The 19,074-nt window shown below is 35.0% G+C and overlaps 1 protein-coding gene across 1 annotated transcript in view; it reads left to right on the forward strand.

Moving 5' to 3' along the window:
• The window catches only part of LOC126474569 (synaptotagmin-12-like), a 102,961-nt gene extending 97,731 nt beyond the window's left edge, over positions 1-5,230 (forward strand). The window contains exons 9-10 of the mRNA XM_050102046.1: positions 1,364-1,483; positions 5,052-5,230. Coding sequence (XP_049958003.1) covers positions 1,364-1,483; positions 5,052-5,222 — 291 coding nt within the window. The 3' untranslated portion in view covers positions 5,223-5,230. The remainder of the gene's footprint in view (positions 1-1,363; positions 1,484-5,051) is intronic.
• Positions 5,231-19,074: the final 13,844 nt, after the last annotated feature.

Consider the following 19,074-nt stretch of genomic DNA (forward strand, 5'->3'; position numbering starts at 1 on the left):
TTGGTGTACGGCGACGTCGACGTTGGTGTAAGCCGGCGTCGGCGTTGGTGTGCGGCAGCGTCGGCGTTGGTGTGCGGCGGCGTCAGCGTTTGTAGACGGCGGCGTCGGCGATTTGAGACTAACTGCAGCGTTCTGCGATTTTCTTCATTCCCTTAATCATTTCACCATTTATCAACACGATATTTCTGGATAAGTATCGTGGAATCGCTCTTCAGGCTCGCTGTTATCGGTTGATATGGCAACTCCCAACTTTTTTTTTCTTTTTCTTATAACTTCCTTGATATTTCCCCTTCTTTCTCAGGTCCTTTCTTTACGGTCGCCACGTTCTTGCGGTGGCCCGGTGTAATGTTAAGCTCCCTCTATAAAGCTTAGGCGTTTTCGTGGACTTACTTGTTGAAGAATGCTGGTTCTGCTTTCTTGCAGCGCCTATGTCTTCTGCTGGCACCGGACGCTTCTCCGAAGATTTCACTGCTAGGAAGGGGAAATTTTCACTCTCTCGCTCTCTCTCTCTCTTTTCTTATTTAAAAATACTCTACTCTTGGAATATCATTCAATGCACCAGAACATATTTATTTCCACTTTGTACAAAAAAACAACTAAACTTTATGACGTAAGCCCACACATTACTGGGCACCCACGATCAGTTAATTACACGTTTTTGAACACAATTAATGCATAAACTTTTATCGTGGCTGACTATCCACGTCCAGTCCACGTACTCTCAACAGCAGTTCAATGTCTAATAAACAGTTACTATTTCGAGTCTCTCCATTTGTTTTTCAACAATACAAAGCTACATTACGCTTTGCAGCCGGCCAAGGAGCTTCCGGGCCGTATGTGTTTATTCTTCGCAGGTCGCGCTGAACACTTGCTAGCGCCGACGAACTATCTCCCTTCCAGTTTCGCCTGCACAAACAATAAATGGGTGCAGTATCCCATGCTGATCCTTACGCCCTGCTTTAAAATAACGCATGTTCGAAACGGCTGGAACACAAGTGTCTCCAGACTTTCGTAAAATTCTGGGGGCACTACACAGTGTCACATACGCAGTGTAGCATGCCGTCGCCGACCCTGACGCACAGGATAAGGAGCTAGCCTGGAACGAGCGAAGCCAATGAAATAGATGTTCTGGCAACTGTTGCTCACAACTATGAAAAAAGACCATACGTCGTTTAGTGAGAACATTCTCACAATTCGCCTAGGTGAAAACACAATTACAATATCTTAAACAGTTTCAGGCATATTATGCTGACCGTCGACATGATGTTAACCCATGTTTCATTCTAACTTTTCCCTTGTGTGTAATCGTTTTCTAAGAGAAAATTATAAGCATTTTGTTTGTTTATATGCCTTTTGTTTGCAGGTTTATTTATTGCAACATGGGAAGAAAGTTCATAAGAAGAAAACAACAACTAAACGTGGTGAACGTTGTCCTATCTTTAACGAAGCAATGATTTTCAGTGTACCAGCTCATGCTCTACAGGTAGGTCACAAATTGGGATAAGCTCTTTTTTTATCAACAGTATGAAAACAAAAAACAGAGAAAGACGCACAACTAGCCCATTGGAAGTCAGACTCTTCAGGCATGTCGTTTGAAGAAAGTCTCAGTCAGCTTTACAGGACTGTTAAAAGAGGACATCTGTCTTAGGTCTCTCACTCCCTATTTTCTATTTCAGAACAGGCTACTCCCCCATGAAAATAATCTCCCCACATTCGTGTTTCCAACCGGATGGTAATACATTTCTTATCTAGATCATGTGTCATAATTCTTTCTCTCCAAATGAACACAGTTTGCTGTGTTGGTATTTATTCATTTATAGTACATACATGTAGAACTCGTCGTATGCAAACATTCCACTGTACGCCTGTCTTCACTTACCACAGGAACTTTGGGTGAAGATCACGATTATAGCAGGCTCAAACATGATAATTGGATGTCTCTATAGGCCCCCTGACTCAGCAGCTGTTGTGGCAGAAATTTGGAAAATATTTCGAGTAGATTTCCCGTCCGTGTTATAGTTCTTGGTGGAGATTTTAATTTACCAGATATAGACTGGTAGACTCAAACGTTTATAACGGGTGGCAGGGACAAAGAATCCAGTGGAATTTTTTTTTAAATGCATGATCTGAAAACTACCTTGAGCAGTTAAACAGAGAACCGACTCATGGCGATAACATATTAGACCTTCTGGTGACAAACAGCCACGAACTATTTGAAACAGTTAACGCAGAACAGGGTATCAGCGATCATAAAGCGGTTACTGCATCGATGATTTCAGTCGTAAATAGAAATATTTTTAAAAAAGTAGGAAGATTTTTCTGTTTATCAAAAGTGACAAAAGCAGATTTGAGAGTACTTGACGGTTCAACACAAAAGTTTTATGTCAAGTACAGATAGTGTTGAGGATCTGTGGACAAAGTTCAAAACCATCGTACAATATGCATTAGATGATTATGTGTCAAGCAAGACCGTAAGAGATGGAAAAAAGTCACCGTGGTACAACAACCGAGTTAGAAAACTGCTACGGAAGCAAAGCGAACTTCACAGCAAACATAAACATAGCCAAAGCCTTGCAGACAAACAAAATTACACGAAGCGGAATGTAGGCGAGAGGCGTTCAATAAATTCGAAAGTAAAGTTCTATCTACTGACTTGGCAAAAAATCCTAAGTAATTTTGGTATTATGTCAAAGCGGTAGGTGGATCAAAACAAAATGTCCAGACACTCTGTGACCAAAGTGATACTGAAACAGAGGATGACAGACTAAAGGCCGAAATACTAAATGTCTTTTTCCAAAGCCATTTCACAGAGGAAGGCTGCACTGTAGTTCCTTCTCTATATTGTTGTACAGATAAAAAAATGGTAGATATCGAAATAGATGACAGAGGGATAGAGAAACAATTAAAATCGCTCAAAAGAGAAAAGGCCGCTGGACCTGATGGGATACCAGTTCGATTTTACACACATTATATGAAGGAACTTGCCCCTCTTCTTGTAGCGGTGTATCGTAGGTCTCTAGCGTTCCAAAAGATTGGAAAAGGGCACAGGTCATCCCCGTTTTCAAGAAGGGACGTCGAACAGATGTGCAAACTATAGACCTATATCTCTAACGTCGATTAGTTGTAGAATTTTGGAATACGTATTATATTCGAGTATAATGACTTTTTTGGAGACTAGAAATCTACTCTGTAGGAATCACCATGGGTTTCGAAAAAGACGATCGTGTGAAATCCAGCTCGCGCTGTTCGTCCACGAGACTCAGAGGGCCATAGACACGGGTTCCCAGGTAGATGCCGTCTTTCTTTACTTCCGCAAAGCGTTTGATACAGTTCCCCACAGTCGTATAATGAACAAAGTAAGAGCATATGGACTATCAGACCAGTTGTGTGATTGGACTGAAGAGTTCCTAGATAACAGAACGCAGCATGTCATTCTCAATGGAGAGTAGTCTTCCGAAGTAAGAGTGATTTCAGATGTGCCGCAGGAGAGTGTCGTAGGAACGTTGCTATTCACAATATACATAAATGACCTTGTGGATGACATCGGAAGTTCACTGAGGCTTTTTGCGGATGATGTTGTGGTATATCGAGGGGTTGTAACAATGGAAAATTGTACTGAAATGTAGGAGGATCTGCAACGAACTGACGCATGGTGCAGGAAATGGCAATTGAATCTCAATGTAGACAAGTGTAATGTGCTGCGAATACACAGAAAGAAAGATCCTTTATCATTTAGCTACAATACAGCTGGTCAGCAACTGGAGCCAGTTAATCCCTTAAATTATCTGGGAGTAGGCATTAGGAGTGATTTACAATGGAATGACCATACAAAATTAATCATTGGTAAAGCAGGTGCCAGACTGAGATTCATTGGAGGAATCCTAAGGAAATGCAATCCGAAAACAAAGGAAGTAGATTACAGTACATTTGTTCTCCCACTGCTTGAATACTGCTCACCAGTGTGGGATGCGTATCAGATAGGGTTGATAGAAGAAATGGAGAAGACCCAACGGAGAGCAGCACACTTTGTTACAGGATCATTCAGTAATCACGAAAGAGTTATGGATATGATAGATAAACTCCAGTGGAAGACTCTGCAGGAGAGACGCTCAGGAGCTTGGTACAGGCTTTTGTTGAAATTTCGAGAACATACCTTCTCCGAGGAGTCAAGCAGTATATTGCTCCCTCCTACATATATCTCGCGAAGAGACCATGAGGATAAAATCAGAGAGATTAGAGTGCACACAGAGACATACCGACAGTCTTTCTTTCCACGAACAACACGAGACTGGAATTGAAGGGATAACCGATAGAGGTACTCAAATTACCCTCCGCCGCGCACCAATAGTTTGCTTGGAGGGTATGGATGTAGATGTAGATGTAGATGTAGAACTTCATTTCAGTTGCCAGCATATGAGAATTTTTGTTCTGAAAGAGGACTCAACTTCCAGGTTCACACTGTCGGGTCTGCCATCGTCTTTTAGCAATGTATCGTTTCTGTTTTTGATCTTAAGTGTTTGATGCATTGTACCTCATATACATGAGGTATGTCAAAAAATATGACTGCAGGGAAAAAAGGCTATGGTGACAGACTGATCTATAGCGTATATATTTTGACAGCATTGTCCAGTATTTTTGAAATTTCCCACTTTGTGATATTATGGTTATGCAGGAACCTGAGAATAAAATTTTACAGAATATTCTCTTTTATTGAACAATATTCTGTACAATATATTCCATTATGCTTCCATGTAATTTAACGCACTCCACATCATGACAACATTTATCAAACCCTGTTTTTTCATTGGCTTAGGCAACATTTCTAATCATCTTGACTCCTCATTCATCATGTTCACTTTCCATCATTCATACTTTCCATTATTGCAAACAGTTACCAACTGCTGCATGCAGTGCAAAAGCCAACGATGTCAGTGAATGTCTTATACGATGTCACACATTTATCAACTGTATCATGCAGCAACATCAAAATAATGTATTGATGTTAATGAGTGACTCAGTATGTAGCATAAACTTGTTTTCTTTGCTTTCAGACAATACAGCTTCGGGTAACTGTTGCAGAAAATACAGGAGAGCCACGAGCTCGTGCTGTGGGGCATGTGATTGTGGGTGCACAAGCTACAGGGAAGGCACTCTCACATTGGAGTCAAATGTTATCCTCTTTACGCAAGCCCATTGCAATGTGGCATGTTCTACGCAAATGACAATTCACTGTAAAATTATTTTCTAACCATTATGTGTAAGTGATTCGATGGTACTAATTTGGTGCTACGCCTGCAACTTGCTATGATTCAGTGTCCTTCATATAGAGATGACATAATTCTGTCATGACTGTCATACCAAGTTTCTTAAAATCCTAGATCCTTTCATAACTACTATCATAACTACCTTTTAGTACAAATTATTGAGTGAGATTTCATATGCACATTTTTCTTTGATCCTTTTTGTACATAATGAAAGACAATTTTATAATATACACTGCGACTCTTTCCTGTTAATTTTGTTATACAGTTAGATCAGGAAGTAAGAAGGCATAATTTTTCAAAAATATCTTAAATATGTACCTGAAGATAGATATTTCCAAATGGTTTTTGTTTACCTGTGAGAAATAAGTGGTGTAAGACAGAAGTAGTACTTTCCTCATAAGAAAACTCATATATTTGTATATTAAAATTTTTCAGTTATTCCATGTTCTACAGTGATTCTGCAAAGCTGCCAATAACAAAAAAGAAATAAACAAGAACATGCTAAGAGAGAATATTAAACAGATTCATAGTTTATATTCAAGTCTTACATATCTAACAACAATGAGTAATCCCAGCTATTGTATATCTAACAACAATGAGTAATCCCACCTATTGTATCACTGAAATAGGAGTCCTTTGTTTTTTTCCATGAAGCTATTGAAAAGATGTACAAGTAACTACAAAACAATCACCAGATTTAGAAAAATGGAACAGATAAATGGACCAACTGAACAGAACATTAACATCACTTTAGAATTCCTTCTGTCGAGTAATAGCCAGAATATGTTTATTCTATAATATAAAACCTTGGAGTGTAGTCAAATAAACTTATGACTTAAGAGACTGTAATTATCTAACACTTAACATCATTCTGAAAATTGAATTGTTATGGCAATCAATATTATATATGTCATTGTTCACCGATTATAATGTTGAGGTCTACAGATGACCTTCAAATTTCGTTGTAGAACAGAGTTTCCCACACAGCTATATTTCTTAGTTGTTGATTGTTGTATATTATGTACAAGGATCATAAAACTATCATCTCATGACATAACAAAAATCTGATTTCAACATTTGTTAGTCTTACCTTAAAACCAATGGTTTGTTTTTCTCCCACCATTTCTCTATACTTAGAAATGAAGATTTCTGCTGTGCCTGAAGATCTGCTTTTCTTTAAATGTTGCATGTGCATGAAAATCACTCATTTTACAACAAAAAATTCTGGTAATTTTATGTCTTATTGCATTCCTATTAAAGTGGTAAGTAAGAGGTGTATTTGTACAGATTCTCATCATGGGGCAAAAACACATTCCCCTCTTTGATCTTGGAAGACACTGTGATATACCATAAAATCAACACAAGAAGAAAAATATTGAGTCTTCATTGTAGTAACAAAAATTAACAACTGTAGGATATCTATAAAAAATGAAAAGAATTATGTTACAGATAGATAATGTTTTAGAACTTAAGAGCCTTTTCCAGAGCACAAAAAATAAGGTGGACCAAAATAAGAGAAGTTCTGCCATCTTAACAGCAGCTTAATGTATGTATGGAACTTCGTTCTTATATTTCATATTTGCAGTACCTGTTGCTGTCAATAATTATCCATGTATTGATTGTAATTAATTATGGTAATTGTTTTAAATGAGGTCAATCATCAGGTAATAATCTATATCTCATATATTAACAGTGCCTCATGATGAAACTTTAATAGTTAATTTTTTTTCTCCTTTTCTAACTAAACTAGAAAGACTATACCATTGCCCAATTGTAAATATACACAGCTCGAGAATATTCCTGGATTTTGACTTTAACAGATATATAATTTGTAAATACCACATAAATACATTACTGTTTTAAGCACTACAATAGAATAAATACAATGGAATAACATCACCATCATTGTTGGCATTTGTTTCTGTTGCCGTTAATGGACCAGTACATGTAGCAGTGTCTAATCAGTGATAGGGATGTTGATGGTGATGGATGATGATGGAATAATATCAGTATCATTGCTGGCATTTTTTCTGGTGCCATTAGTGGACCAGACATATAGCAATGTCCAATATGTGATAAGGATGTTGATGGCGATGGTAATGAAAATGAATTATAGAGAAATTCTGTTGAATTGCACAATTCATGTGTCTTACATAATGTTTATTTAAAGTTGATAACATTATAAGTATTTAAATCACTAATGAAACCATTACGTGAAAAGATAGTATATTCCTTTGACTGTTTGCTCAAATTTCCCTTTAATTTTCATTGAGATTGGATGCTATCTTCTTTTATCCGATGAAACGTCTCATAGCCCGTTGTCTCACAGTCATGTTCATTTTTTCATTTTCATATGTGTTTCTGTGTTATTATCCTTGTTGACCCTCTTCAGGATCTACTTTTAACATTAAACCCTTTCATGATTTTTGTACCAGTAGTTCTAGTCCAGGTTTCAGGTACAAAGATGTTAACATTTTTATTCTAGAATTGTAAAAGTCCTTGTGTCTTTTATTTACCTCATGCTTTTAGGTACCTATCAAGAAATTCCCATATATTTGTTAAATTATAAGTAGCAGGTCACCTTAGTAAGACAATGGCTCTTTTAATAAATGTACAAGAAATGATAATTCACATTACAGCTAAAATACTGTTCTGTTTCTATTCGAACAGATACACAGTGACACTTGTTATATGTATCAGTGGCATTCAGTAAATACTGATATAAATGGAATTGTTTGGCAAATAGATTATTACTAAGTACATATAAATTTGGGCTTGCCATACAGCAGCAAAGATAACATGTAGAGAATCATAATCTTTAAAGAGTCAGAAGAGGATCATTCTAATATCAGATCTACAAAATTTTCTGCTTATACCTGAAAGCAAATAACTGGATTTCTATCAGATCAGTATTGTTATTAGTTGCAACAAGAACTAAATATCTGTTAGTACTTTCCATTTGGATTTGGATTTTATGAGCTAATTCTAATAACTCTCATAAATAATATTAATAAAAGCTTAAAACTACCATGTCAAGTACTTCCATTCTTATGATTAAATGTTTTTACATTCATAATAATTGTTTTGTACTGAAATTGAAATGTAACATTGTACTGAAATTGAAATGTAATTTCAGTACAATGAAATAATAACAAAAAGTTTAATATTTACCAGATGTACAGTATCTGAAAACAAAATTATAGCAAATCAAAGAACAAATGATTACTCAGAAAGTATATATGGCAAAGAAGCCCATGAATTATGGTAACAATGACACGGGACTCAGATTCAGGAGGATGACAGTTAAAACCCAAGTTCGGCAATCTTGATTTATGTTTTCAGTAATTTTCCTAAATCACTACAGGAAAATGCCAGGATGATTCCTTTGAAAGGGCCACTTTCCCTTTCCATCCTTCCCTAATCCAAGTTTGTGCTCCATCTCTAATAACCTCGTTGTCAACAGGACATTAACCACTATTCTCCTCCTCCTCCTCCTCCTCCTCCTCCTCCAACAATGAGACTCTGACAAAAATCTTTCATATTTTCACTGAAAGGTTAACTTTTTTAAAATATGTGACGAGATAAGGATATCTCAAGGGTAGTTACTTGTTTTCACATTTTGTTGTAAAATGAGTTATCATACATAAAAGATACAAGAAAGTACTGAGTGAAATAAAAACAATGGAAGGAGTAAAGATAATCAGCCACTGAGTATAGAGACATAAGCAAGTCTTGAAAGTTGTCGCTTTGCTTCTGGACAATGTCTTTAGAGGAAGCAAAGACTCACACGCATTATCAAAAAGTTCATAATCTTATTTACAGGGCTGTCTACCATGCAGTATCTCAACTATATGGAAAATCGTTGTCTTCATTCTTTTCCTTGGTTGAATCAATTTATTATATGAATTTGCAAAAAAATGCTTCTCAAACTTTGCACTTTTTTTTTTTTTTTTTTTTTTTTTTTTTTTTTTTTTTTTTTTTTTTTTTTTGGACAGGAACCTTGTTGATGGATTTGCAATGCTAAATATGAATTTTCTTCAGAGTTTAAAGTAAGTGGCTGCTTATTATTACACACAGAAGTGTTAAAGTTCTATTCGAAACAAGCAACAACAGTCAACATCATATGTTCAGAAAAAGAGAAGATATTTTAAAAAATTTAAAGTCCAAGAACACTTAGTGCAGCTTCCACTTCATACCATTTTATACTGTCTGCATAATATTCAGTTAAAGAATTATCTCCTCTCCTTATATTTTACATATTCTACATTCATCTAAACATTTCATAAATGAGAAAAAATTGCTTTATAAGTATTTAAAATTACTATGAATGACATTATGTGAACGTCCACAGATGTTTATCATTCTAAAAATCTTATACCTTTAGCAAAAGGAAGCATTGTCCAATTTTATGAGCTGCATCAAGCACAAAATTATCTCATTCACAAGGTACAGCACAAATATTTTGTTTATCTTCTGTTTTCAGAGTCACAAAAATAAGCTGTTAGTACCTTTTGTAGGATAAGTTCCCAGTGTTATCTTTTGTAATCTAAAGCATATATTATTGAAGATACATCACAGTGCAGAATTTGGAGTCAATAGTTTCATTCTTTGCAGATTTAGTTTTTGTGCCAGTTTCTGTGTAAACAGTATGTGATGCTGGTTGTGATTAAAGAATGCAAAATACTTAATGCTGTAGACTGATAATTTATTTGTTCATTGTCAAAATTATATCAACATTTAAGTTTATGAGTGGATATTGTTTAGAAGCTGTTTTTGGCTTGCAGATGACTGCTTTCAAGCATCAAATTTCCTGTGAAGTGCCTAAAGTTTCTAAGCTTCACCTAGTTCCTCGGCATCATTCTCAATTAAGATGGCCTTCTAGCACAGCAAAAGTCTTTTTCATTCTGTCATTTTTTCTACTTTCCCTTCAATGACAATCTAGTAATGGTGTGTAAATAAAATTCAGAGATATTATGAAAATCATTTTTATAAGTATATGTGTAACCATAGAATGTAATCATAAAATATTTTAAATGGCAATCTCTTCCTTATTAATGCATTAACTGACTGCAAAAAGCCACCTCTAATCTGAGCTTGAACATAATAAATACTAAGCTGTGTAGGTACTAAAGGAAATGGGGCCATTCAAAGGTAAATGAAAGATATATTTATATACAGAAGAAGTATCTAATCATAAGTAGTAGTAAACAACATGTTAGAATACAAGGTTATGTTTCTTAGTTTGTACTGGAAGATATTTGAGGTACTGTTTTCTAGTCAGATTGTTAATAACTGCTCTTTGACACACTATAAGGAATTTCATTAATATATATACATAGAAACATGTAAATAAATAAAATAGCAGAGCCAGAAACTTCCAGACTAATCAATGTGATGACAAAGGAAACAAATATCACAATCATCCATAGTTTATAGCTATTATCAGGCTTTTAGATTCATTCAGAAACAACATCAAGGTCAGACATTTGTAAGAAATAGTCTTTTCATGTACTGGTATGAAATTAATTCCCTGTTGGACCTATTATTAACATATGACTGTTAATGTATTTACGAGTATGTAACATAACTGCAATGATACAGTTGTTGCTTTGACATCCATTTAAAAAATGAAATACCACAGTAATACTGTATGCTTGGCATACAAGTTATGTGCTAGAGAATGAAACATACTCAAAATGAAAAAATATGACAACACATGTGGTTCAGATTTTAAAAGATAGACTCACTTTTTGAACAAGTGGAAAACTGTTTTATGAACCACCACTCCACAAACAATATGAGAGAAGGATCAGTGGTATTTTTATCAGATTTGTATAATATCTTGACATCTCTAAAACCACAGACTGGGCCTGAGATATGTCATAGCATCAAATTTTAAGTTTGAACTTCGTTTAAGAAATTGTCTTATATTTCTTTAATTTCATTGCTAGTGTTAAAAAAAGATGATGTCTGGTTAGTAACAGCTTTATTATTGACAAAAGATATGTATTCACATGGGAACCGTGCGTAATTCACAAATCTTTCTCTCTCTTATACATTTAGTATTTGTAATGAGAAAAAGAATCAGTAGGCTCTGTTGTGTGTTACCACGTTAATTGAAAGAACCTTGTATGAACCTGTGGTGGAAAATTATATCACAATAATGAATGTCTCTTGTTAGTATGTGCTCTGAGAGTTGCCCATTTTTGATATCGTGTCATTCCCTCATTGTGTTTTTCAAGAAGTTATGAGACTGCCAACATTTTACAATAATTTCTACTCATTATTTACAAACATATCATATATAATTATCATCTTCGCTACAATTCACAGCAATCCCACTATTTTGTCATGAAGCAAAAGCAGTGGACTTTATTAATGATCTTTCATTAACAGATTCACACTTCCCAACCCATTCACTAGATCTGCTTGTAAACCAGTAATATATGATTTAGTCAGGACTTGTTTTGGCTACCTTATAAAATGTAGTAAAAAATATGGATATGGACTTGTTCAGTACTTATTTCTCACAGGTAGTACTACATTCATCTCAAATAACTTATGTAATCTGCATCTGATTACATACATTTCTTTTGTTCCTAATTTTCAAAGATTTATGTGTTTGCTCTTCATTTTGCAAAGATACAACAATTTGATGCTCCTTTCTGCAGTTCCAGTGTATGTGCTACATACAGACACTACAGATTGAAAGTTTCATCCAAAACACAAAGAGGTCAGAAGGCGCAAAAATAACAGCAGAATAGCAATAGAAAGAACAAATATTAGTTTATACGCTGAAAATCAGACTCAGAACCAAGAAACAAAATTTAAAGTATGTCACCACATTATTATTCTGCATACTGCAGTGCTCATACTGTAATCTTATACAGTGACACACAAACATTATGTTTCTTAGATTTAACATGAAGGAGAGATAAGCAAGAATTCAGGAAATATTATAGCTCAGTAAGTAAATTACTACAAACTACTTTTATGTGTCTGTTTCATTTGTCACATGTGTTAGTGATTTATTGAATTTTGAAGGTCCCAGAATAAGGTATTTTGGTCTGAACTCATGTCACACCTTTTCTCATATATATTTGTATGAAATTAATCATATTCTTGCAACAAGGAGGTCACATTTAAAACGTTTTAAAGTTGTGAGAGGATACACACATAATTTGTGTAATTTACTGAAGTCTTCTAATAAATATGCTCAGGAAAGTATTTATCACTGGATGAAAATGGATCAATACTGGTACATATATAATATTCCACAATTCATCTTGGAATTACTGCACATCCTTTTTCTTGGCAGAAATAAATCCCAAACTGCAATAAAATAAAATTCAGTCATTATTTCAATATATCATTGGTCCAGAATGCATTAATTTTTATTTGTGTTCTATAATTAATGTGTGATATGGAGTGAACTGTTATGTTTCAACATATCAATATAATGATGCAAGATACATCCCTATAAACAAAGTACTGCAGAATGATCCTATTACCAAGTTTCAGACGTGCGTTTTCTCACAGTTCTCCTTGAATTAATGCTGGACTGATACACAGGTAGGAATTAATACTGTTGCTTGCCCTGTTCCAACCTCTTCTCCCTTTCCTACACTTTCCCTAGTATTTTATAATATACTTATGCTGGAAATATACTGCAAACCTAGGAATATGGATGATTTCTACAGCTATGAATTAAACAACAATAACTAGTATCAACAAACACATTCAACTAGAAGTGAGCTTCATTAACAGAATATGATGTCTCCAAATGTTACTAGTTTTGTGATTAAAATTAATTAAATCTTCACTATTTCCATTTCCTTTTCTAAATGTAAGTTATGATTAGCTGTTCTTTTCTTTATCACTGTAAATTCTACTAAATTTTGTTATTACTTTTCTTTGTATTCATTATATTCATTAATGATTTCTATTTGCCACATTCATTTTGGGAATCATCATCCATAGAGCTATTTAATCAATACAAAACATAAATGTTATCAGCTATTTAGCCCTTCTCACATATATCTATAGAAAATTTGTCCCTACTGAGTAAATGCTCATCACAAAAATGGTTCACACGCCTCCTTTTACCATTTTCTTCTTGTGATAATGCATTACGACTGTGAAAGAACCATTACTGTACCAAATTTTTTGTTTGTTTGTGTGTGTCCTCTTTTAGCTAACGACTTCTAGATTTTATTTGATCAGCTATGCAAGTCCTACATTTCTTTCTGGCTGAATTAAATGAAAATGTGGACTGCTGCTTAATTCTGTTCTTCAAAAAATGGTATTACAAAACCAGATCACATATGTGGATCTTGGAAGTTTGTATGCATGACAAACTGAACTCTGTTTTTACAGGTATTATATATTACTTATTCATGCAATCAGTACATTTTTTAATATATTACACAATGAACTGAACATGATTGGGAATATTCATTATTGATTGAAAAACTATTGCTACAAAGGCAATGAAAACCTTGTAAAAACCTATCAGCTATCTAACCTGCCTTATTTGGGATCTTTTGCACACATGCTATGTCATCTTGCTTTCACACTGTATTCTACTAAAGAAAACAATAGCGCTTCTAACTTTTTTTTTAATTCACCATATATTTTTCTTCATGAACTTTTTCAGATTTCCCTCCATTACCATCTGTATGTGATTGAATTTCCAGGTTTATGTGATTGGAAATATGATACGCTCTTTGTGATTTCTATTTTGTGGATGCAAGCGTGGGGAATGAGTAGATAAAAGATAATTTAAAAGAATATTAGACTAAATATTCTAAAATACATTTTTGTGAAATACTTTAGTGTTTGGATGCCCTTACACAAGTTCAATGACTATCAGATTTATCAGTTGATAACAGAAGTCCTAGTCAATTATCCTGTTGCTTTCCACACTACATCTAAAAATAAAATATCAACTCCTGTTATTGAAAAATCTCTGATACAGTGATTTACAAAAGTTATTGTGATGAACACATTAATAGCAAAGCTTTTGGTACAGAAATAATGCCAATACCTACTATGCTACAGTCATTATTACAAAACTGAACAATAAACAAATTATAAATTAATGAAGCTAGCTCTCAAATCAATATTAACAAGTATTGCTAAAAATTGTAACATGTATAATATTGAGCTTCAGGTGTTTCTCAGGAAAAAGCAGAATCTTTAACCATATGGGTGCACATTTAAACAGTAATGTCAGTATATTTCATGAATTCTAAAAAACCACACATGTAAAACTTCATTAAGCTATGACACAATAACTGTTATTTTTCCTTTCTGTCACTAAAAAAAACACATTACCATTACTAGAATTTTCCTCACCTGCCTGTAAACTCTGTAAATAATTTGAGAGTGAAGATAACACCTCAATGAACAGTGGAAGCATTGATTCATTGACAGTCACACAAAAACAATGAAAGTTTGCTAGCTGGGTGGTGGTGGTGTGTGTGTGTGTGTGTGTGTGTGTGTGTGTGTGTGTGTGTGTGTGTGTGTGTGTGTGTTGTGTGTGTGTGTGTGTGTGTGTGTGTGTGAGGGTGGGTGAGTGGGTGGGCAGGCGGGTGGGTGGGTGGGAATGACAGCCACATGCGTGCATGTACCTCCATGTGTGCAAAAGCTGGTGAAGTTTTCATTTATTTTTGTGTGCCAGTAAACACCTCATGATTTCTACTATATATTGAGTTGTTACCTTCAGGCCTAATTGGTTTACATTCTGCCAGAGCTTTCCATGCCACTGCCTGTACACTCTGTTATCTAATGTATGTTATATCTTTAACAGAATGAGAAATAAGCTTATGAATTTATGCAACAGTAAAATTATGGCTATATGCTAAAATTTCTCTCCTGTGATACACTGTGTTACAAAAAATTCACTGATTTAAACTCAAACTCCTGTTATCTTAACAAATCAACTAACTTACTGGACTAACTGCTGAAAACTTGTTTTGATACAAAAACCTTCAAAAAGACAGTATCATGAGGGTACAAACACTGTATATTATGTATTTTCATGAATTAATTTTCAGTGAAAAATCGAGGGTTATCATTGTTTTATTTTAAGTTTTCAAATTTTATAAAGGGCAGAAGTATAATCTTCAATGCTTATTGTCTTAATTGTAATCGGTTGTAATGAATACTATCTTATGATAGGGTGGAGACAATAACACTGAAGAAATGAGAATAGAAGTAAATTTTATTTTTTGAAAATTGTCTAATAATGGAACAGCTATGTCCATATTCTTCTGTGATAAAATTGTAAGAATCCTGAATCAGTTTCATTTACTTCTTTTAGCATTAAAATGTTTTAGTCAAACACTATTTTTGCACGTGTTACAACTGAATAGTTTTTGTTAGTAAATTCTGCTTTTATAACAGATTTTTCTATTTCTGTGTAAAGTTTTTACAGATTATGTAAATGCCATTGTTTTTTGATACTCATAGAAAAAAATATGTTTACCATTTAAAATTCAGTCTGTAAAATAAATTTCATTGTAAATAAACTAATTGATATGTGAGTGTAACTTCTTATCCTGCTCAGACTCAAATTCACATCTCAAAATGGCAAAAAAACTCAATGGATTTTACAGATCTGGGCTCATGGTATTTTATGTGCTTGTAATATATCTGGAAATTAAAATGTACTGAGAGTGTAATAGTAAACTGTGAAAATTTTGGAAATACATTTCTTTTTGCTGCAACCATGGCTCCCTTTGTCCTCAGAGAAGCTGCCATTACACTTAACTGAACTACTGTAGTGTCAGAAACTACTTGTTGTAAAGATATTAAAGTGTCTGCTATTCTATCAATACTTTTCTGATTAACCAAAAAATGTTCTAATCACTGAGAGACATATTAAGCTCATTTTTTAAAAATTCTGTTGTTCATTTTACATTACAAATACCATTACATTTCATGCCTCAAAAAAATCTCATGACATACAAAGTCATTTGCTTTGACATTTCATTTCATTTTTAATGGTATCCAAATATTTTTGAATAGTTACTGGTAACAGATTTTTAACTTTTGGCCACAATATGCAATAATTACACACTGAGAAATAAAATACATAACAATACAGTCCCATGTACTTCAGTGGTACAATATGGGCTATTGGCATTGGAAAGACCATTCCTTCATGAAACTGGAAATACAATAAACGAAATCAATCATTTAGGAGCTGATAACTACAAAAGTTTAATTTTAGTGCGTTTGAAATTTTATTGACATTAAAAAATGTGTATCTAGAAAATATATGGGCTACATTGCAAGAAATATGCTACTGTAAATAAATTCAGTTTCAAGCTAAGCTTTTAGGGTACGTCTGCAATACTGTGGGAGACTCAGCACAGTAAAGTAGTGATGTGATTAATATGTTTTCAGTTGAAGAATTAATAATGACCTTAAGGAAACTGAAGGGCAATAAAGCTTATGGACCTGATGGAACAGTAGCATCAAACAATTTATAAATTATGAAAGAACTGTGGAGGAAAGTTCACATTGTGGTGCTTCTAAAAATCAGGATAAGGTCTCACTGAATACAAGAATTTTAGAACTTTTGTTCTTTTTATAACTTTACAAAGCTTTTCAAAAGATAGTTCTAGATACAATAGTTGTGAAGATGGATAGGAAATTAATTTCATAGAAATATGTGGCTTACAAAGGCAAATAATAATGCAGTTTACTTGGGAACATCAGAAGATCGTGAACAGGAGCTAGGCTTATAGTAGGGCAGCGTTCATTGTTCTACTGGCAGCTTATAACTCAGTTTATCACTGAAAACAAAATCAATTTTCATTCTGAATCTATTAAAAAGCTTCAGATCACTCTACAGCAGAGTAAAAATTCATACTGGAAAAAAGGCCTAGGCTATGATTTTGTCAAATGCATGCAAAGATTTTTTAACCTTCAGTAAGTGAAGACACCTAATATTGTGAAAAGGATAGATTGCCATGCACCATACAGAGGAGACATTGGGTGCAAACTCAAAAAGCTGCATTCACAGACTTTTGGTCAAAAGCTTAAATTTTACGCCTGTCTGGGGCTCAACATCTTCTTTGTATGGTGAGTAGGAATCTGTCCTCTTCATAATATTGTCATTATTCCATCCTGGATTTTCCATTTTAACTTAAGAAGAGTTGATGGAGAAATTGAAAGAAAGGGGAATATTTTTTTCTTTCATTGTTAAACACTTATATCAAATATCAGTTGAATTCAACATAAGAGTGATTATACAAGGCATTAAAAAAGTATACCATATTTTGAAAGACGGCAGTATGGACCAAATAAAAAAAAGTCCCCTAAGCATGGGCTCTAAAATGCATATCTTAAGTACTATGACCACGTGTTCATCTTCACTATTGTGAAACACATGTCTTCTATTGCAAGCTATTTGCTATTATGAACAACCTACAGAATGCAAAAGAGAGAGAGAGAGAGAGAGAGAGAAAGAGGATGCGTTCCACAGTTATTGCCCATGGATACAGAATGCAATAAATATCTCTCAGTATTATTAAAGTAAACTACGTTCACATTTCTGACTAAGTGAAGTCTTGCATTGGTTCTAATGGAACTAGTTTGTGTTTTCATAAGTTTGTGAAATGCTTTCACATTGTAGTTTTATGTTTGCACTTACCACCTAATGGAAACCTGTTATTCCATATGGGAAAATTTTACAGCATACATGGTATGGGGTAAATGATTTGTAGTGGCACTATCCAACATTATAGGTAAAAGTGTTAAATCTTTAGTGTAAGTGAGTAAAGTAGCATGGAGGCTGCCATGGAATATAGCGGTAACAGCGCTGGCTGTCATCCACACTATGTCAACACACAATAACAGATGTGCAAGTGGGTTGTAGAGCGAGGATACCTGAGGCCGCAGTGGTAAGCTGCCCCACTCAGCAAAGAACGATGTATTAAGCATGTCATTGCCACCACAAAGCGAGTCTGTTTGTTATGGGCAACGTGACTAGACACCAGATTTTAGAGAAACAATTTCACAGTAACTGAGTGCAAATGAGGCTGAATTTGAGGACAGGACATCATTCGATTCAGGGACTTGGTCTTTGCTGAGTACCTCTGCACCACAATGCTGAAGCACCCCTGGACTGCAAGACAACTGGGTAGCACCAGCAGCAGCCTCCAGTTCGAGACCAGGCTGCATCTGTTACTGCACTGGGTCCCTCACAGGACTTGATGACAGAGCACTGCCAGCCTGTTACCAGTGCCTGCTGCTGCCAATGCTGAGGCCAGGGAGGAACTCAGCATCACAATACCAGCCACCATCTGGCACCTATCACTCTGCCTGTCGCAACTGGCTGTGGGGTTGCCTTCACCCTGGGCTGAAGTCCTGACACAGCATCGCCAGACACTGTCCTAGCAACCAACACTGACTGCACCGTCCAGAGCTCACAAGGAGAGACCTGCCTGCCTCGTGTAGGATTGAAGATATAATAAAGATATATTGTTAAATTCTCCACAGCATTTCCACTGGTCCCCACCCCCTACGGCATCACCACACATGCACCACCTCCTACAGAGGTGCAACTACAGAGTGGTCCATATAGGTTGCCTCAATTTTGCCAGTCCATAACATTTCCCTCATGTTATATTAGGCTTCCATTACAGATGTTTACCACTTGCTGTATCCATGGACAATAATAGAGGAATGAGTCCTCATTCATTTACAGCATTCTGCTGGTTGTTTGTGACAGCAAAGAGCCTGAAGTACAAGAAATGTGCTTCACATTAAGTAAGATCAATAAGTTCTCATACCTCTT

The sequence above is a fragment of the Schistocerca serialis genome, chromosome 4 (genome assembly GCF_023864345.2).
Source record: "Schistocerca serialis cubense isolate TAMUIC-IGC-003099 chromosome 4, iqSchSeri2.2, whole genome shotgun sequence".
Lineage (NCBI taxonomy): Eukaryota > Metazoa > Arthropoda > Insecta > Orthoptera > Acrididae > Schistocerca > Schistocerca serialis.